The 21,399-nt window shown below is 39.4% G+C and overlaps 2 protein-coding genes across 2 annotated transcripts; both read left to right on the plus strand.

The window, feature by feature from the left end:
- Window positions 1-6,434: 6,434 nt before the first annotated feature.
- ctsk (cathepsin K) lies at window positions 6,435-11,074 on the plus strand. The gene is made up of 8 exons (XM_056233102.1): window positions 6,435-6,501; window positions 6,901-7,038; window positions 8,511-8,633; window positions 9,008-9,160; window positions 9,462-9,680; window positions 10,284-10,449; window positions 10,564-10,672; window positions 10,888-11,074. The coding sequence occupies exons 2-8, from the start codon at window positions 6,907-6,909 to the stop codon at window positions 10,985-10,987; spliced, it is 1,002 nt and encodes a 333-aa protein (XP_056089077.1). The 5' UTR covers window positions 6,435-6,501; window positions 6,901-6,906; the 3' UTR covers window positions 10,988-11,074.
- A 2,237-nt stretch (window positions 11,075-13,311) lies between these two features.
- On the plus strand, window positions 13,312-20,490 carry ctss2.1 (cathepsin S, ortholog2, tandem duplicate 1). The gene is made up of 8 exons (XM_056233104.1): window positions 13,312-13,339; window positions 14,197-14,322; window positions 14,595-14,717; window positions 15,790-15,942; window positions 19,243-19,467; window positions 19,764-19,929; window positions 20,021-20,123; window positions 20,296-20,490. The coding sequence occupies exons 2-8, from the start codon at window positions 14,200-14,202 to the stop codon at window positions 20,393-20,395; spliced, it is 993 nt and encodes a 330-aa protein (XP_056089079.1). The 5' UTR covers window positions 13,312-13,339; window positions 14,197-14,199; the 3' UTR covers window positions 20,396-20,490.
- The last annotated feature ends 909 nt before the right edge of the window (window positions 20,491-21,399 follow it).

Here is a 21,399-nt window from a genome sequence, read left to right on the forward strand (position 1 = left end):
TTCACTTTCTTAATTTATTTCACTTCTACAAAAATTTCACTGCCAAATAGGCCTATTGTAACGGTCACCAGCTGGAGTGCCCTTGAGAGACACCAGAGGGCACTCCACACCAGACAATCATGTTTCACTCACAAACTACATTTCCCATAACTCACTGCCCGGACTCATCAGCACTCATCTCATTCACCTGTTTCTCATCATCTTGTTTAGTTCACACCATAAATACCTGGTTTTCACATTCACTTATTGCGAAGTCTTGTTTTACTGTTAGTTGCAATTCTGAGCGTTATCCTCCTGTGTTTGCTTCCTGTATTTTGACCTGTGGATTGTTTATCGTTGCTGACCCTTTTCTGCCTGCCCTGACCCTGGACTGTTTCACTGGACTCTGATTCTCGCTGCCTGCCTCGACCCTCTGCCTGTATCTGGTTTGTCTCTGCCTTGTCTCCATTGCCCTGTTTGCTGTTATTTGATCCCTGCCTGTTTGACTTCTTCTAATAAATACTGCGTATGGATCCCCTGGTGTCTGCTGCATCATAACAGAAGACTTCGCCACTTCAGATCCAGCAGCATCAAAAATGAATCCAGTAGCACAAATTATGCGCCTCCGTCAGGGAGACCGGCCCATTGAGGATTACGTGAGAGACTTTATTGAACTTTCAAACGTAACTCCAATGGATTCGTTGTGCCTCATGATTTTCTTTAGAGGGGGACTATCTGAGCCACTCGGGTCAGCCATGCCACTGCACAATCCTCAATGGACTTTAGAATTTTATATTGATTTGGCCCTGTTACTGTGCGGTTCAACCTTTACTGTGGGTTTAGCAGACAAGGAGCCCTACAACCCCACAGTACCTGCCCAGCGAGAGACCGTCCAGCGAGAGACCGTCCAGCCAGAGACCGTCCAGCCAGAGACCGTCCAGCCAGAGACCGTCCAGCCAGAGACCGTCCAGCCAGAGACCGTCCAGCCAGAGACCGTCCAGCCAGAGACCGTCCAGCCAGAGACCGTCCAGCCAGAGACCGTCCAGCCAGAGACCGTCCAGCCAGAGACCGTCCAGCCAGAGACCGTCCAGCCAGAGACCGTCCAGCCAGAGACCGTCCAGCCAGAGACCGTCCAGCCAGAGACCGTCCAGCCAGAGACCGTCCAGCCAGAGACCGTCCAGCCAGAGACCGCCGAGCAAGAGGCCGCTGTTCACGTCACGCCTGCCGAGCAAGAGGCCGCTGTTCACGTCGCTTCTGCCGATCCAGAGACTGAGCTTCACGTCGCTTCTGCCGATCCAGAGACTGAGCTTCACGTCGCTTCTGCCGATCCAGAGACTGAGCTTCACGTCGCTTCTGCCGATCCAGAGACTGAGCTTCACGTCGCTTCTGCCGATCCAGAGACTGAGCTTCACGTCGCTTCTGCCGATCCAGAGACTGAGCTTCACGTCGCTTCTGCTGATCCAGAGACTGAGCTTCACGTCGCTTCTGCCGAGCCAGAGACGCTTCACGTCACTTCTGCCGAGCCAGAGACGCTTCACGTCACTTCTGCCGAGCCAGAGACACCTGCCGAGCCAGAAACGCTTCACGTCACTTCTGCCGAGCCAGAGACGCTTCACGTCACGTCTGCCGATCCAGAGACTGTTCTCGTCACGCCTGCCGATCCAGAGACTGTTCAAGTCATGTCTGCCGTTCCAGAGCCTGCACCTCACACCAGTCCAGCCGTGCCTGAGTCTGAGAGCGTTATGCCCGCCAAGCAGGAGTCTGTGAGTGTTATACCCGCAGAACCAGAGCCAAGGCCCTCTTCACCGCTGGTCCTGCCCAGCTCAAGGCCCTCTTCACCACCGGTCCTGCCCAGCGCTCAGTCCTCCTCGCCGCTGGTCCTGCCCAGCTCAAGGCCCTCTTCACCACTGGTCCTGCCCAGCGCTCAGTCCTCCTCGCCGCTGGTCCTGCCCAGGTCAAGGCCCTCTTCGCCGCTGGTTCTGTCCAGCCCAGAGTTTCACAAGATGCTGGTCCCGTCCATTCCAGAGTTTCCTGACAGGATGGCCGTCACTGAGCCTGTGTCTCCGGACAGGATGGCCGTCACCGAGCCTGTGTCTCCGGACAAGATGGCCGTCACTGAGCCTGTGTCTCCGGACAAGATGGCCGCCGAGCCTGTGTCTGTTCCAGTTCCTGAGCCGGATCCAGTGTCTGTTCCTGAGCTGGATCCAGTGTCTGTTCCTGAGCCGATGGCTGTTCCTGGGCCGGTGGCTTTTCCTATGCCGGTGTTGGTTCCTGAGCCTCCGCCGTGGCCGCCTGAGAGGTCTTCACCGCCGTGGCCGCCTGAGAGGTCTTCACCGCCGTGGCCGCCTGAGAGGTCTTCTCCGCCGTGGCCGCCCGAAGGGTTTCTTCCGCCGTTGCCGCCAGTTGGACTGTCGTCTCCTCCCTGGCCGCCTGAAGGGTCGCCTGCACTGCCGGATCCGCCCTGGTCGCCTGCACTGCCGGATCCGCCCTGGTCGCCTGCACTGCCTGATCCGCCCTGGTCGCCTGCACTGCCTGATCTGCCCTGGTCGCCTGCACAGCCTGCTCCACCCTGGTCTCCAGTTCCTCTTCTGCTCCACGGACCTGGCCCTCCATCCCGCCCCCAGATCCGCCTCCGCTCCACCTCCCACCTGGACAGTTTTTTGAGCGTCTGGAAGCCGCTCTTTGGGGGGGGGGCATGTAACGGTCACCAGCTGGAGTGCCCTTGAGAGACACCAGAGGGCACTCCACACCAGACAATCATGTTTCACTCACAAACTACATTTCCCATAACTCACTGCCCGGACTCATCAGCACTCATCTCATTCACCTGTTTCTCATCATCTTGTTTAGTTCACACCATAAATACCTGGTTTTCACATTCACTTATTGCGAAGTCTTGTTTTACTGTTAGTTGCAATTCTGAGCGTTATCCTCCTGTGTTTGCTTCCTGTATTTTGACCTGTGGATTGTTTATCGTTGCTGACCCTTTTCTGCCTGCCCTGACCCTGGACTGTTTCACTGGACTCTGATTCTCGCTGCCTGCCTCGACCCTCTGCCTGTATCTGGTTTGTCTCTGCCTTGTCTCCATTGCCCTGTTTGCTGTTATTTGATCCATGCCTGTTTGACTTCTTCTAATAAATACTGCGTATGGATCCCCTGGTGTCTGCTGCATCATAACACCTATCTTCTTTAAAACAAGACCAATCTTTTTGTTAACTACAATCTTAAACATTCTTGAATACAATCATTTATGTTCGAAATGTGCATTTTCATGTCTATTTAAAAAAAGGGGGGTGACACTTCTCTGGAAACTGCTGACAGAATTTTTTTTTTTTTTTTTACAGTGTACCATAGCTATCTTTAGATATTTATGTAGATATTTAGCTTTAACATATTTAAACCTTATCCATTAATCTATTTGAAATATTAAAGAATAACCAAAGATGTTGCCACTGTCTTACATGAACAGTTTGTTTTGTCAGAAAATGCTACATGGGAGCCCTTTAATCTCATTCAGAGCGTTTTCTCCTTTCTAACACGTCTTCTGCAGCGCTGTCTTGGTATTCAGCCAGGAATTGGGATTATTTGCTTTTAGGTTTTTTTCTTCCATGTTGTAAACAAAAGCCTTACTGCTGTTTATTGTACATTTGAAAAGGATTGTAAAAGGATGTTTATCTCCTAACACAACCTTCTGAAATCTACTACATTATTCCCAGCAGTACTCTCTCTCTCTCTCTCTCTCTCTCTCTCTCTCTCTCTCTCTCTCTCTCTCTCTCTCTCTCTCTCTCTCTCTCTCTCTCTCTCTCTCTCTCTCTCTCTCTCTCTCTCTCTCTCTCTCTCTCTCTCTCTCTCTCTCTCTCTCTCTCTCTCTCTCTCTCTCTCTCTCTCTCTCTCTCTCTCTCTCTCTGTTTATCCATTTACACAACTCTCTCTGACCTGCCTTCACAAATGCTGTACTGACCTTGGCTTAGATTTGCCGCACACTGATTTGTATTGGTCAAATCCTGCCATCACAAACCCTCAGATCCCTCCCTGTGCACGTGGCAGATGGTACAGTTGTGAAATTGTGAATGTGCTCTTGCTCTTCAAAGACTGCAATAATGTATAGTTTGCCAGGCCCTCTGTGTCTCAACTCTAATCCCCAGCATGTGGGCATCTATGCATCAATGGTGGCGGCACTGGAAAAACAAAAGCAAGCTCCAGTGATGGGATTTATGAATGGAATGCCTCAGCAGCACTTTTCTACTAATATAATATAATATAATATAATTAAAATAAATAATATATTTAAAATAAATAATATTATATTTATATATTTAATATTAAATAATGAATGCACTTCATGAGGTTGGTTGAAAGAAGCCCAGAGTGTAAAGCTTAACAAAAGTTGACTTCCAAGGTAGCTTTGATTTGTTTAACATTTTTCGGTCACCTGCATTTCTGTAATTTCATAATTTTGAGGACTTTACTCTTTCTCTAAAATGTTAAAAAAATTGGTATAGCTAGTTGTGTGCAATCTTTTGACTGGTATGTATAACCAATAGCCTATACAATAGTGTATACAAAAAGGGAAGTTTGATGCATGGTTCTGTTCTCATTCTGAACAATAATCTGTAAAAAACACTTTGAATCAAAAGTCTCGTGATAGTCATGGGAACAGACACATGACTGCAGCAAGGCATTCTGGGCTTCTTTAGCTGTGTGGTTAGACTGGAATGTTATAGGAAACAGATGTTTTTTTTAGTTTTGAACAGATGAGTTTGCTGCCAACAGCTACCTGAGGGAGGGATTTTTGCTGTTTAACATGACTCAACAGTTGTGACGCTAGAGGTTTTTAATTCAACATTAATACAATAATAATAAAATTTGTTGTACATTAAATAATTTCACAACAATTTAATTGTGTTCACACCGACAATATCTGCACTCACAAAACGTCTAGAAATATAAGGCTTAATCCTTAATCCTTTAGAAAAACGACACTTAAATACGCACACACCACAGGCTCTAATCAGGATCAGATTAACCAAAAAAAAAAAGTCAAAATTTTTGTAACGAATGAATGAGCTGGTGTGTATTACTGAAAAACTGCTTCATTCATTTAATGTATCTGGGTCACAGTCAATCCTTCCTTTCAGGTATATTGTAACAATTTCAAATTAATAGTCAACAGTGTTTGACCAAAGAAATTACATTAAACAAGATGCACAGAAGTATCTGAAAGTTTATTTTTAGTGTACATTAATCTTACTCTGCTTAAATGCAGAAAAAGGTACAGGAAGACAGTCTTGTTACACTACACTACAAAAAAAAAAGTGTTGAGTTCATAGAAGTGCTGTGTTTTCCAGTTGGGTAGTGCTCAATGAATTTAAATTAGCAACTACACAAACTATTTGTGCAAACTAATCCAGTCAGTGTTTAAAGTGGATTGAATAAATCTGGCACATGTTTTTTGTTCCCCATATACAAAAGCTGAAATAGTTCTTAGTCTGCTCAGTCTTGTCACCATGTCAGCAGGCTATGATGCTTTTGGCCTGTGATATTTATGGATTTGCTTGTATGTTTGTGAGTAATCTGCACATAGCATGCCATGAGCAACTAACACTAAGGGGACTTTCCTCGACATACATTTATATCTTAGTGTTGCTGACCGCATGCCTATACACGTAGACCTCATACACTAACACATTGTGCAGGGAACTCAGGTTGTTGACTAACAAGGGGAAGTGTTCATGACAAGCTAACAGGGCCACAGGACAATGATGCTCAGAAAGAGGTGCTATTTATTGATACCATCAAATCAGTTGAGTTTTAAATCATATGTCTTCTTCCAGCTAAAAAAACAACCTGACCTACTGGAAATGTGAGATGAATGAAGATGTACTTACTGAAGAAGGTTATGAACTAAGATGAGAAAATGTGCATTGCTTTACCACATCCATTTGCAGGATCCCAAACAGAAAAGCAATTGCCTGAAAAGCTGGATGTGTCTGTTTCTTTTGTTATAACTAGCCCGGTAGAAGTATGCTAATGAAAATCAATGGCAAAAAGAAAAAAACTGCCGTCAATATATAAGCAATTCCCAAACCTTTAGTAAACGCTGCACCAAATTCAATATGTAAAACTTCTTATTTGTGTAAAATTATGGTTCTATCTATGGCAACTGTAGGCTAAGGTTTAGTTAATAAGGGATCTCTAAAATATTATCTTGTTGTTAGTGGTGGTGGTGTTAGATAAATTAATTTAAATTTCATATAGAAATCTCTTTTTCACGACCTTGGTAGGATACACTATTCCCAACTAACTTCCCACTTTTCCTAAAACTGTAACTCGACACCTGACATCATCGCTCTTGGCTGATGTTTTAGCGATTCCAGATGCAGCGGGACATCTTCCCTTTCCCGCAACAAGAGTAGGCTAACTTCCTCAAAACTCCAGCATATAAAAAGGTCGTCGTCTCGTCGACTAACCAGTTTTAAACCAGCATCTATCTTTTGTTCTGAACTTCTGGAAATCATACAGGTAACCGTTCCTCATCGTCACTCTGTAGTTTATTTTTCTATCATCTTAAATAGAGTTAACATTGTTAATGTTTTAACATTCGTAAAATAGGCTATTGAAAATCGAAACATTTGAAGTTATGTGTGCAGCTTTGTTGCTATACTTTCGCTTTCTTTTTGTTTTTCACGAAACTTTTAAAATGAAAACATTTTAACGCTATTTTTCTATGTAGACAGTAATTTTCTTCTTCCTCACTTCGGATACAACCACTCAATCCTTACTTCTCTAAACTGACCTAAATAGGTTGCAGTGGGGGTTTCGTTTTTGCAAGTGGTTTACGTTTAACACGCACGTAAGTTGCACGAGCATGTTATAGGCCTATAGTGGGTTTACACCTCTGGCTGTTTGTCTGTTTTTCAGGGCATTATGTATACATTTGGTGGAATTCCTATTCTCGTGGTGGTGTGGTGTGGACTAGCTCACACTCTGGACAATCTCTCACTGGATGAAGCATGGGAGGGCTGGAAAATCACCCATAGGAGGGAGTACAATGGCCTGGTGAGTACTAAAAACTAAAAAGACTAACAAAATAGTCAAATTCTGTTTCCTCGGGGTGATAAAAGAGTTAAAGTCCCTCTGTAGTCAATAATTGTATCCCTTAAAACTAATAATTGATCACCAAAATGATATATTTAAATGTTTTTTCCTTGAAAAATGTTAAATATATCAGAGTGATGAAAATGATGAAAGAGTGATGAAAATTCTTCATGCCTTAAAGGGATACTCCACTTTTTTTGGAAATAGGCTCATTTTACAACTCCCCCAGACGAGTTAAACTGTTGAGTTTTACCGTTTTTGAATCCATTCAGCCGATCTCCGGTTCTGGCGGTACCACTTTTAGCATAGCTTAGCATACATCATTGAAGTGGACAAGACCATTAGCATTTCTAAAAAAAAAATGACCAAAGAGTTTCGATATTTTTCCTATTTAAAACTTGACTCTTCTGTAGTTACATCGTGCACTAAGACCGACGGAAAATGTAAAGTTGCGATTTTCTAGGCTGATTTGGCTAGGAACTATACTCTCATTCCTGCGTAATAATCAAGAAACGTCACTGCCGTACCATGAGAGCAGCAGGCGTAATGATATGACGCAGCGCCTCAAAATAGTTCCGTTGTGTTGACGGAAGGTGGCCTATTTTCAGGGGCTGCGTCATATCATTACGCCTGCTGCACTCATGGTACGGCAGTGAAGTTTCTTGATTATTACGCAGGAATGAGAGTATAGTTCCTAGCCAAATCAGCCTAGAAAATCGCAACTTTACATTTTCCGTCGGTCTTAGTGCACGATGTAACTACAGAAGAGTCAAGTTTTAAATAGGAAAAATATCGAAACTCTTTGGTCATTTTCTTTTTAGAAATGCTAATGGTCTTGTCCACTCCAATGATGTATGCTAAGCTATGCTAAAAGTGGTACCGCCAGAACCGGAGATCGGCTGAATGGATTCAAAAACGGTAAAACTCAACAGTTTAACTCTGGGGGAGTTGTAAAATGAGCCTATTTCCAAAAAAAGTGGAGTATCCCTTTAAAATAGCTTGAATGTAACTCTACACCCTTGCCTCATTAGTATACGAGGTTCTATGAATATGCAAATTAGTCCCGCCATTAGTCCCGCCTCCACTCACACCAGCTGTTTGTGATCTCAGAAACACCAGCGATTTCAAACTGTGTTTTTGAGATTGTCTTTGGTTCAATCCAGTTTTAAGGAGAAAATACTCAGCAATTATTTTGACTTATGCATTTGTTCATGATTTGTCTTAAAGCATATTAAAAACACCACATAGTCATATAAACAACATTACAAATTTGATTTCCACCACATGGGGACTTGAATTAGGCTTTAAATGTACTGGCTAAGTCCCTTTCTGATGGGGCTTTGTTTTTACATGCTCTGTCTACAGCAATACTTTTATTCGGTATTACTCATTGTTTGTGTCAAGTATTTACATGTGTGTTTCATGGTGGGCAGGATGAAGAGTCTATTCGACGGACGATTTGGGAGAAGAACATGCTGCTTATTGAGGCCCATAATAAAGAGTATGAACTGGGGATTCATACCTATAATCTGGGCATGAACCATTTTGGAGATATGGTATGTATACCGTTATACTAATATTTGACTGCTGTGAAACACTTAACCCATATATATACTGTATATATATGTGTGTGTGTGTGTGTGTGTGTGTGTGTGTGTGTGTGTGTGTGTGTGTGTGTGTGTGTGTGTGTGTGTGTGTGTGTGTGAAACTGCAAACTGTGTCAGAACTTCAGTAATACATTCATAATATACATAATACATAGTAAAACATTTGCAGATAAGTAAGATTATGGCAACAGGAATGTTCCATCAACAAAATATGTATTTTAAAAGCCTGTTTACTGAAACTGGATCTAACTTGTTAACGTTTTGGAGGATTGGTAAGCAATTAGAAGCGAGATCCTTTTTGTCCAATTCTTATCTCTCTGCAGACATTAGAAGAAGTGGCAGAGAATGTGATGGGACTCCAAATGCCCATGTACCGTGACTCAGCAAACACATACGTGCCTGGTGACACAATGGAGAAGTTGCCCAAATCAATTGACTACCGTAAACTGGGATACGTCACTTCTGTCAAGAACCAAGTGAGGAAATAACAAAATATTCCAGTAATATTTCTTCACTCTGAGAATCTCTCACATGATTAACCTTATCATCATCCTCACATTAACTCCTGGTTGTAAGAAATGTGCTTTCAAACAATTTTCCACAGAATGAGTGTTATCATTATAACCATTGGCTTCATCTGTTTAGATTTCAAGCCAACTACAGTTATCATTGTATTTGGGCGCCATCTAGTGGTTAAAACGATTAAGCTTATATTTTTAAATCAGTAGAGTATAGTCTGCTTCTAGTAAAGTGCTGTTTTTCTCTTGCTCTCCTCAGGGTTCGTGCGGCTCATGCTGGGCCTTTAGCTCTGTTGGGGCCTTGGAAGGTCAGCTGAAGAAGACCAAAGGTCAACTGGTAGACCTCAGTCCTCAGAACCTGGTGGACTGTGTGACTGAAAATGACGGCTGTGGTGGAGGATACATGACAAATGCTTTCAAATACGTCGCAGACAACCAAGGCATTGATTCAGAGGAGAGCTACCCCTATGTTGGAACGGTATTGGTCAGCCTTAAAGACATTTTTTTTTTTTTGACAAATCTTTTTTTTTATGGTATATTGCAGTATTTATTATAAATAATTTATCTGTGCACATCATTCTTTTTTTAAATCCACGTGCTCTCGTAACTTTTTTTTATCAAAATAACTTCCCCTCTTTATGTTTCACGTTTAATGGATATGGATATTTAATTGATATTTCAGTTTATGTTTATTTTTTTAATTTAAAAAATATTTTATTAAAAATAAGAATTAAATGAAATAATTACAACTAAATTCATAAAATGATCCAAAGATGGGAAACCCTGAAAAGTTCTATGAAGTGTCTAAAAGAACCCTTTAAGGTTCTGTATAGAACCTTTTCTTCTAAGAATGTAGCGACATATGCAGCACTGAACAGTTCACACACTTTTAAACCAAGCAGTTTTCTGTTGGTCAGCACAGCAAATTCACGTAACCAATTTGAGCATAATCTGCATTGGGATTTTTTTTTCTTCATTTTTTTCAATGATTCATTTAAATGATTGGATTAAGGTCACACCCAATCAATGATTTACCTGTTGACAGTCATAATTTTGTTCATCTCACTACTTCCCCCTGCAGGATCAGAAATGTGCCTACAACAGTTCAGCGAGAGCAGCCAGTTGTAAAGGGTATAAAGAGATTCCTCAGGGTAATGAGAGGGCACTGACTACTGCTGTGGCAAAGGTGGGACCTGTGTCAGTGGGTATAGATGCCATGCAGTCCACCTTCCTGTACTACAAAAGCGGTACTTAACATCTACATATTGTCTGATTTGTGATGATTTGCTGAAATCTTTCAAATAAAGGTTACTAATAAGACTAAAAGCTTGACCTTTACTATGTCCAAAACCCATTTCTAGGTGTGTACTATGATCCCAACTGCAACAAGGATGATGTCAACCATGCAGTGCTAGCTGTTGGTTACGGAGTCACACCGAAAGGCAAAAAGTACTGGATTGTGAAGAACAGGTGAGGAAAATCTGTTCTTCAAGAGAGCAGATTTGTTTAAAATAATAAATAAATAATTTAAATAAAAATGTTCCATTTAAAATAAAGTAATAAATATGTCATTTATATTTAATTAGGACATTTTAAGTTAATTTAAAAATAAATAAATAAATGTGCATTTTAGTAGCCTAGTGTCTTCTCCTAATCCATCTGTTTTTTTTTTTCTGCTTCTGAAGTTGGGGTGAAGACTGGGGAAAGAAGGGGTATGTCCTGATGGCTCGTAACCGTAACAATGCATGTGGTATTGCCAGCCTGGCCAGTTACCCAGTCATGTGAGAGCTGGAAGCAGGGAGCTCAAAAGGGACCAAACTTGTCTGCTGCTGACCAATAACAAAAGGGACTCATTATCACTATCAATGACCTCCAACATATAATAATGATTGGGAAAACACTCTCTAAAAGAAGCAATTCATTTAAAACCACAAGGTTTTGTATTTTTTCTCTTGTGTCTTAGATGTCTTGTTTTTAATCCCATGCAGTTGAAACTGTTTTGTGCAATATTTGAAATTCAAAAGGGAAGTTTTGATATTGTGTATATACAGTCTGCTAAGTTTTTTTTCTTACTCCCCTGGTGGGATCTGAGATCTCTGTTTTACATTTTGATTATATAAATTACCAAGGGCTTTTATTACCATATTAAATAAAACTGTTAATTTTGAGTACATCATACTTGGGTGAAAGTATCTTACTGTTTACCTCAAAATGATCATTTTCTAATGTAAAAAATGTCACACTAACATTTTAATAAATACAAGTCAATACCACACCTCTGTACAGAAACATTATGTAAATTAAAATTCAGAGAATAAAACATCAGTGCCAACCCCTTTATTTTGAATTCTGAGAACGTTTCTATAAACCATGCAACCGTAAGACGTTCCTGTGTTTATGAAGACTTAGTTTTAGTTTTGCTGAGGTGGAAGAGAAAGCATCAGAGAATTTATTTGGGGAAGTCGAAACCAAGAGAAGCCAAGAAAAGAAATCAAAGACCGTAGAATTAAGAGCTAAACTATCCTATGCTGTTTAAACAAAAATGATGACAGTTATGTTCTGTATGTAAGAAATCATATGACCATAACTGAACCACTTCCTCATCAGATGAATAACCCATATTTCCCCTTTTGTGTTCACATTCAGTAATTTTAACTTAAAATCGTTGAACTTTGACTTTTTTTTAACCTGAAAACAAAGAATACAACATCAGAACTTCAGTAATACATTCATAATATACATAATACATAGTAAAACATGCCACCATTAGTCCTAAAGAGTGATAAATAATACTTAAAAAATTTATTTTATTTCACATTTGCTAAAAGTGAATCAATCACATTTAAGTTCAGTTTGTCTATACAATTTTACATGTGCAGTGCCAAGTGTCAGGCCTTTGTAGGATTCTTAGCTGGAGGGCTCTGTCTGTCAGAGGCATTAATGGATATTTTTTCATTTAATAATTTGTTTCAGGAAGTTTTGCATGGCATGAAATTAAAAAGGGTGAATGCACTCTGCAAACTTCTGCAAACTAAGCCTAGCCTACTTTCTGGATGACTGAAATCTTCAGTAATTATTGTTCAAAGAAAATTTCACAATGTTCCATAAAGCTTTTGCTCTAAAATATAACCACAGACCACATAAATGTGACCTGAGGTGATAAATGTTCTGAAAACACCATATAACAATATACCAAATTCTCTTTTCTGAGAGACAAATACTAATTATCTCTCAGCTTGGATTGTAAGTTCAATTAATGTTAAAGAAGATGTCCCCTTAGCAAGACACATTTAATCATTTTAAATGTGATGATTTTCATTCCATCGAAATCAGCACCAGTTCAGCACAAATATTTGTCGAATCATGATGATGACTCAGCAAATGAAAGGAAAAAATTAGGTCTCATTGTTCCTCTACTCTATAGTGGTTATGTGGCTTTTTAACATTTGGGCAATGGTAAGAATGTTCTTCTAGAACCTAGCCTACATTCTCTGAAATAAGCCAGACAGGTGTTTATGTCATGCTTGTGTGCTCAAATGATGGTGTTTTTAACCACATGAGTTCCTCTGGCTGTCTTCCTGTTTCATATATCATGTAATACATGATAATAATGGCTTTAGGCCTCAACTACCACGTTGAGAAAACAGAATAAAAAACCCCTATCAAATTATAATTAATCAAAGCACATCGGACACATTTTTAGGTTAGCCAAGTGCATAAAACACCATTAATCTATCTAATTCGTCTAATTGTATATAATTAGTTTAATATTTATTAAAAGTATGTTTATTTTATATTTTATATAATTCGCTTAAGGATTAATAAATAGCCTAATTAATTAAAAAAATATATATATATATAAATTTTTTTTTTAAATATAAGGAATAGTTATTTTAACTATAAGCCTACGTTGAATTAATCCAACGTTTAATAGCCGATTATGTTTTTTTTTTTTTTTTTCTACATGTAACATCTAACATATACAGGGCGAAGCAAAAAGTAAGCTAAGACACTGTGCCATATGACAATAAGCATAGCACGTGATGGAACAAAATAAAAGCAAAGGAACCAGGAAATTACAGACGCTCATCGCTCCTCGACAAACGACAAGAAGTGTAGCTTAACGAGAGTGCACAGGTGAGACGACGAGACATATCTAAGTAAATTTCTTGTTCACTTTCACGTCGTATCTTTTTGATAAAAGTCGCCTTTGTCCGCGGTTTCTCTCAAAACGTTTCTCTTTCGGTTTTAATTAAGGTGGTGACTGTGGTTTTATGAGCACTTTCCCTGAAATATTTGAAATGTTGTCAGCGTTTTATTAGTGGTCTGTTAGTAGGCTACTAACTGCTGTTAAAGGTAAAACGCTAAAAATGCCTATACTTAAATTAGAGTTAATATTTTGTTAAATGAAGGATCAGAAGTCGATCAAACGCCCATCTTAGTTTAATTTCCGTTTCTTCCTCATAGCCTGCATGTGTTCTCTTGCTCCGTTTATATAACTTGTAAAATTGCCTTTTTTTGCCTCCCTAATCTAACTGGTTAAAACGTCTTTTAGTATTATTATACATTGATTTGCTTAGATTTGTTTTTCTACCAATTTCACTTTAACTACCTTTCTGGTCTACTTCTGTTACTTAATGTGTTTCCTTCCTTCCTGATGGTAAATGGTAAATGGACTGCATTTATATAGCGCTTTCACAGACCCAATGGCCACCAAAGCGCTTTACATATTGCCTCACATTCATCCATTCACTCACTCATTCATACACTGAAGGTGTATACAGGATGACAGCATTTCTTTTAGAGATGAACATTTTAAAATAAACAAACAAGACTTTCAGAAGTCTGCTTCACTGAACTGATCACTTCTGACTGTAGTTGATGTAACATTTAGGCCATGTGTCAACATAATTCAATGAGAGTATATTAACAGAAAAAATATTGATGTTTTAATGCATGCCAGTAACTTTCATGGATTGTTTTGCTGTTGTCAGGCCATGATGTTCGGGAGCTTGCTGTTTGCCGTGTGTTGTAGCGCAGCACTGGCCCATTTCAACTCGAATCTTGACCAGCACTGGGAGTTATGGAAGAAGACTCATGACAAGTTTTACTCCACTGAGGTGAGAACAGAGTTTCATAAGCATCGATCTGATGATCCCACAGCTGAGTTTCATTTACAATACTTAGGCCTACAGCTTCATTTTCATAATGGTTATCCGGGGTGTTCTTGTGAGACTAATAATTTCACGATTAGCTTAAAATGATGAAATATTTTTTATTGAAATATTAATGATTTTAAAATGGAAGTATTAACAAGGATATCTATAATAAATGCAGTGACTGTAGTCTCACACAAACGTATCACGTGTGATCCCTGTAATATGTGTTGCAGGTCGAGGAACTCGGCAGGAGGGAGTTGTGGGAGAAAAACCTTGAACTTATCACCCTTCATAACCTGGAGGCCTCCATGGGCATGCATTCATATGACCTGGCCATGAACCACATGGGTGACCTGGTGTGTGTGTGTGAGACAGAGAGAGAGAGAGAGCACGCACACTCATATGTCTTTGTTTCTTCATTCGTGATTTATCTGCTTGCACTATCATCCAGTTTTTACAAGAGAAAAAAAAATCTCTCCTGGCATGTGATACTGCTTTATTTATCTAGCATGACGCTAATGAGAGGTTTAAAGGGTTAGTTCACCCCAAAATGAAAATTCTGTCAGTAATTACTCACCCTCATGTTGTTCCAACCCCGTAAGACTTTCTTTCATCTTCGGAACACAAATTAATATATTTTTGGTTAAATCTTAGAGCTGTCTCACTCCTCCATAGGCTTCTAAGGGATTGAAACTTGCCGGCCCAGAAAAGTTATTAAAGACATTGTTAAAATAGTCCAAGTGACTACATTGGCTCAATCTTAAGTTTATCAAGCGACGAAAATACTTTTTGTGCGCAAAAATAACGACTTTATTGAACTATTCATTTCCTTCTCTGTGGGCCTCGAGTTAGTTCACGTAGTGTAACTGTACAGCGCTTCTCTGTTGTACGTCACTCGTAGGCTCACTATTGGCCAACGCTGGTCATGTGTGTGATGCGTGTGACGTACAACCAGAAGCGCTGCGCTGTTACACTACATGAACTAACTCGAGGCTCACAGAGAAGGAAATGAATAGTTGAATAAAGTTGTTATTTTTGTTTACTTTTTGTGCACAAAAAAATATTCTTGTCGCTTGATAAACTTAAGATTGAGCCGGTAGTCACTTGGACTATTTTAACAATGTCTTTAATAACTTTTCTGGGCCGGCAAGTTTCAATCCCTTGGAAACCTATGGAGGAGTGATCCAGCTCTCAGATTTAATCAAAAATATCTTAATTTGTGTTCCGAAGATGAACGAAAGTCTTACGGGGTTGGAACAACATGAGGGTGAGTGAGTACTGACAGAATTTTCATTTTTGGTTGAACTATCCCTTTAAGATATGTTCACAGATCAACTTTTTTCTTCGGTTTTCCTTACTCTATTGTACAGCTATAGTGTAACTTCTTCCTGTTCAAATATTTCTATTTTGTGTCATATTGATTCACAGACAACAGAGGAGATCCTCCAAACATTAGCCACAACTCGTGTCCCTCCTGGCTTTAAGAGGCAAACAGCGACATTCGTGGGATTTTCTGGGGCTCCTATCCCAGACTCTCTTGACTGGAGAGAGAAGGGATATGTCTCCAGTGTGAAAATGCAGGTATTAATGTACTAGATATTTGATTGTATGATCTCTGCTCAAATTGCTTTGCTTTCTTTTTGCTATTCATCTATATAAATTTATTATGTAGCATGAAGACAGTTTATATAGCTTCTGGACTGACTACATTTTAAGTTTGCCAAAGGAAAATAGGGCTGGGTATCGTTTTTTTTTTCTTCTCGATACTGGTGCCAAATCGGTACTTTTAAAACCGTACCGGTGCCTGAATGATACTTTAAAGTGCCCCTGTTATGCTATTTTAAAGTTTTCTAAAGTTGTTTTGGAGTCTCCTACAAAAGGGTTTACATGCATCAAAGGTAAAAAAAAAAAAAAAAAAACTTTAATTTTCTCATAATATACGTTTGCACATCACCACATTTTCAATGATTCTCAAACGACTCATCAGATGATTCAATCTCTCTAAATCCCTCCTTTCCGTGAGCTACTCTACTCTGATTGGCCAGACATGTCAGTCTGTTGTGATTGGTTTACCGCGTACACCGCGCGTGTCGAAAACATAAACGCCCATTGGCATAACAATGTCAGCTCTGCGTGTCCTGAGGCTTCATACTAGGGCTGGGTATTGACACACATTTCACAATTCGATTTCGATTCACAAGCTTGCAATTCGATTTCGATTCAATATTGATTATTTTGGATATCAGGTACAATACATGGCAAATTTTCTCAAGGAAAACAAATCTCTTAACTAATGCTGTAAACTATGGGAGTCAGTTGTAGCCTACTAGGCTTAATTAGCCTACTGATTTGTAGCTATACAAACACTTAAATTACACTTTTATTTATTTTTATAATAAAGTTATAAGAAATATAAACATTTAAATGGTGGCTGTCATAAAAACTTGCCAGATTTATTCAAACATGCATTAAATATCGAAGAACATTAAAAATGATAATGAATATGTAATATGGTGCATATATTTAGCAAAATGCTCCTTTAGAGTTAATTTTTCTAGCTGACTAACGAGTTTATGGTCACATGGTTTTTCTGAGGTAAATGTGACGTTACATGACATTGTTTACAAGTTGTTTTACTGACGTCTTTCCACGGTTGAAACACTGAGCGATTCCATGTGACATGATACGGATTTCGATAAGTTGTACTCTATATTTTAACACACTTTCAGATGTTCATTCATGTTTATTTTGCGCTGTAACTGGTATTAAGGCAGAAGAGGAGATCATGTGTGCTCCTCGCTGCTGCTTCTCTTGAGCTGAGCTGAGCCAGCGCGATCTCATGCCACAGCGCCAAAACGGTATTTATGTTTTTGAATTTCGTAAGAAAATGGACGTAATTTGAGACTTTATTTAGTATCAATAGTGACAAAGCACAAAGATTATTGCGATTTATTGGATGGGATGCGCGCTACAATGTTCCATTCATTCATCAAATGAAAACAGGATGACTAATCAATTCTTGAGATTTAAGAATCGATATCGGTTCGTAAAAATGAGAATCGATTAATATCGAGAAATCTATATTTTTTTACCCAGCCCTACTTCATACACCATAAACTAAACACAGTAAGGAACAATGACGTTGATTTTACCATATCAATCCGAGTGCAAGTCCAATAATGAAACACTGGAAGAACTAGTTATTCAACTCGAACCTCCATTGCAAGGATGACTTGAGCAGGACGTTTCTCAGTGATACACTACTCAGTTTGAGGCACATTATGAGATGTTGCAACTGTAATTCCTCACCATCAGATTCAGCATTAACAAGTGCATGTCCATCAACAAACCGATTATTTTACTTGTACTAATTTCTGCACCGAGTTTTTTTCTAATATATTGCGGTGAACATGTGGAAACTGTATCAATAACAGTGCATGTATGCAATGTATACATTAGCCGAGCTCTAGCGTGAATGACTGATGTAACATAAACGTTGGTAAAACAAATCTTGCTCCATGCTTAATCTTTCTTCAAAGTAGTGAGAACAACAGAAAATATGCATTTATAGACACAGTTTTAGGTAATAGTGTCCCACAGCTGATTAGCAGAAGTATTTCAGTAAGAAGGTAATAATGTGAGTTAACCAGTAAACAGGAGACCTACACAATATAAAACTCAAAACGAAGTATTTTGAACACCATCTTTCAAGAGCAAGCGGTTTGCGAATCCTGCATTGAACTCCGAGATTTTAGAAGCAGTCATCAGTAAAATAAAGGGAACACAGCAAAAGTTTAGGATTATACTGCTGTGGTATCATGCTAAAAATTAATTTTAACCACGGATTCTTCACATGCTCGTCCTTGGGCAGTGAAAAAAAAAAAAACTGGCTTTACCCTCACATTGAAGAGCACAGCGTCTTCTCGACATGATGCTGTCCAGTATCCACAGGAATCAGCTGCCGGTTTGAGGTTCAAGTTTTCCCTGGTGTCTGCGTGCGCAATAAGTGGGCGGGCAATATGCTAATGTTTCGTCTTGACGTCACAATGAAACGGCTTATGACTAGTTGGAAAACCGATTCATTTCATTGACTCGAGTTGACTCTTTCTTTTGAAAAACAATAACTTTATATACGGTGCACTTTCAGATTTAAAACTTTGCAGGATGTTTTCATTCACTTAGAGCTATGTTACACACTACATGAAAGGTCATTTTCAAAAATCCATAATAGGGGCCCTTTTAAAAAATAAAGAGCCTTAAAAGGATGGTGAATGACATTAAAGAACAGCTTTTTTTATTGAAAAAAAAAAAAATAGAATAAAAGATTCTTAAAATTGAACTATATATATATATATATATATATATATACACCGGTGTGATCGATCGTACACTCAAAGGATTAACTAGTGATCACATGCAGTGATGATGCTTAAGTCCGTTTCGTAGAACCAGAGGGTAAATATTTCAATCGACAGCTCAGGCATTTAAGTGGCACCAAATATTCGTCTTTGATTCGGTCCGGTTACATATTGGCACCGGGTTTCAGTACACAACCCTGGGAAAATGGCTGAGACATTGATTGTGGTTTAGCTATTGCTCATGATGTCAAATGAATTGGACCCATTCTCTGTCAGAGAACTGTCACATACATTTAAAGAAAGTTTCACTTCCTTTTGTTTTTCTTATTCTCCTGTCAGTGTCTGAGGGAATTTATTTCCCCTTTTTTGTAACTTCCCCTGCAATGAGTTGGAAATTCAAAAATCAGCAACTAAAAAAACGCATTGTCAGAACGATGTTTCTGCTGCCTCATAAGCCTTTGTAATCCAAAAGTTTGTGTTTCCTGTTTTAGTCGTTTTATCATGCTTTTCTCTCTGCTGTCAGGGTGCATGTGGCTCTTGTTGGGCGTTCAGCTCTGTTGGGGCTCTTGAAGGTCAGCTGATGAAGACCACAGGGAAGCTGGTCGACCTCAGTCCTCAGAACCTGGTGGACTGTTCCTCCAGATATGGCAACAAGGGCTGCGGTGGCGGTTTTATGAGCGCTGCTTTCCAGTACGTCATTGATAATGGCGGAATAGACTCCGATTCATCTTACCCTTATGAAGCAGTGGTAAGTTGTTTGTGTGGATCCAAATGAAGAAGAAACATTTTACATCTAATAATTCAATTGTCATCTAATAATTATACTTGAAGAAACGTTAAGCACACAAATGTTTGGTTGCATATTTGAATTGACAGGGCCTGTTACCGCAGATTCTGATCCATACATTGACAAATGTAAATCCAGCAATGTAGAGACTGTCAGAGTTTGATGGAGCATGCGTTTTAAAAAAAAAACTGCAATATTGTAATCCATTGTCATTTATAGGTCTAATGTGTAATATAATAAATAAATGTGTCCTACAGCAAGGGCAGTGCAGATACAATCCATCCCAGCATGCAGCAAACTGCACCAAGTACCATTTCGTCCATCAGGGAGATGAAGAGGCCTTGAAGGAGACTTTGGCCAGTGTTGGACCTATTTCAGTGGCCATTGATGCCACGCGTCCTCAGTTTATACTGTACCGCAGTGGTAAGTACTTTTTTTTTTTTTTTTTTAGCCTTTTAAATCATATCAAATTCTTGTTGTTAGGGCTGTGAGGTTATCTCGCATCTGTCCACAGGAGTTTACAATGACCCAACCTGTACCCAAAAAGTAAACCACGCAGTGCTGGCTGTGGGATACGGTTCGATTGCTGGGAAGGACTATTGGCTGGTCAAAAACAGGTACAATCAGAATCATTGTGAAGGTTTGTGATTTTATAAATGGTCTGGTTCTGGAAATGTACCCACTCATGAGAAATAGACATTTTTGTAAAGTCTTGTAAAAGCAGACGGTCTCTGTCAAAACATTAAATGAATAAATGCAGATGCTGATTGTTTGCTTTTGCTTTAACAGTTGGGGTACCACATTTGGAGATGGTGGCTACATCCGTATGGCCAGAAACCAGAATAACATGTGTGGCATCGCCTCATACGCCTGCTACCCGGTTATCTAACTGAAACCCTGTTGAAATGTGTGAACGTATCAAAATAAGATATTTACTGTTTTATAGTCTAATTTCTTGTATATAATTTTTTTTTTTTTTTTTTTTACATTGTCCTTTTTTAATGTTTTTTTTTTATATACATATATAAACAAATGTATTATCTTTTATAAAATAAATATTGAATTTTTAATGTTTTCTGGCTTGTGAAGCTTTAAAAGGAAATATGCTTTCACTCAATTCAGTATGTTTTACAAATGGTCAGTGGAACATCACAACAGTTTCACATGAGGTATTAAAAGGTTTCTCTGAAACTCTGCACTGTGATAGGACAACACATATGTTATGTGACATTCTGCACTTGTGTGCTCAAGTCCAAAACGGTGAATCTACTACTTGCAGGAAAATTTTTACTTCATGAATAGTGACGTCGAAATTTGCTGGTAGGGGTGGAAAAAAGTTTAATGGAAATATATGCATTTTTTTTAATATATATATATATATATACTCATGTCAATCCACAGAAAGAAACTTGTCTGTAAAAATGTCTGATTTGGGACAATTAATTTAATGGAAAACCATGTGGCATGGAAGGATTCTAACTCTTAGCTGATGAGTCTGATGTGCGACCCCCGCCCCCCAAGTCCAAAAAATTGCTTCACGAACCAGAAAAAAATCTAGGGCGTGGCTTGAATTGGTTCATTTGGGACCTGACTGGATCTTTGTGGTTTGTTGCTGTTACCTCATATGAGTGACAGGTTGACACATTCTTGCACCAAAAGTGTCATCGGTGAAGAGATGTCACTGCAAGAGGGAGGGGTTGTTGTTTTGATTAAAGGTTATGAGGGTCCACATGAATAATAAAAAAGATGAGCACAGATAAATCATTGATAAATACTATGATATTGCATAAGCTAAAATTGTCCATTTTGATTTCATGGTGACTTTAATGAGACATACTTGTCTCAGTGGGTAAGTTGCGCACTTTGATCCAGAGATGTATTGCTAATAATTGT

Source organism: Rhinichthys klamathensis, unplaced genomic scaffold (genome assembly GCF_029890125.1).
Source record: "Rhinichthys klamathensis goyatoka isolate OS25496 unplaced genomic scaffold, OSU_Roscu_1.1 h1tg000359l_1, whole genome shotgun sequence".
In the NCBI taxonomy this organism is placed as follows: Eukaryota; Metazoa; Chordata; class Actinopteri; order Cypriniformes; family Leuciscidae; genus Rhinichthys; species Rhinichthys klamathensis.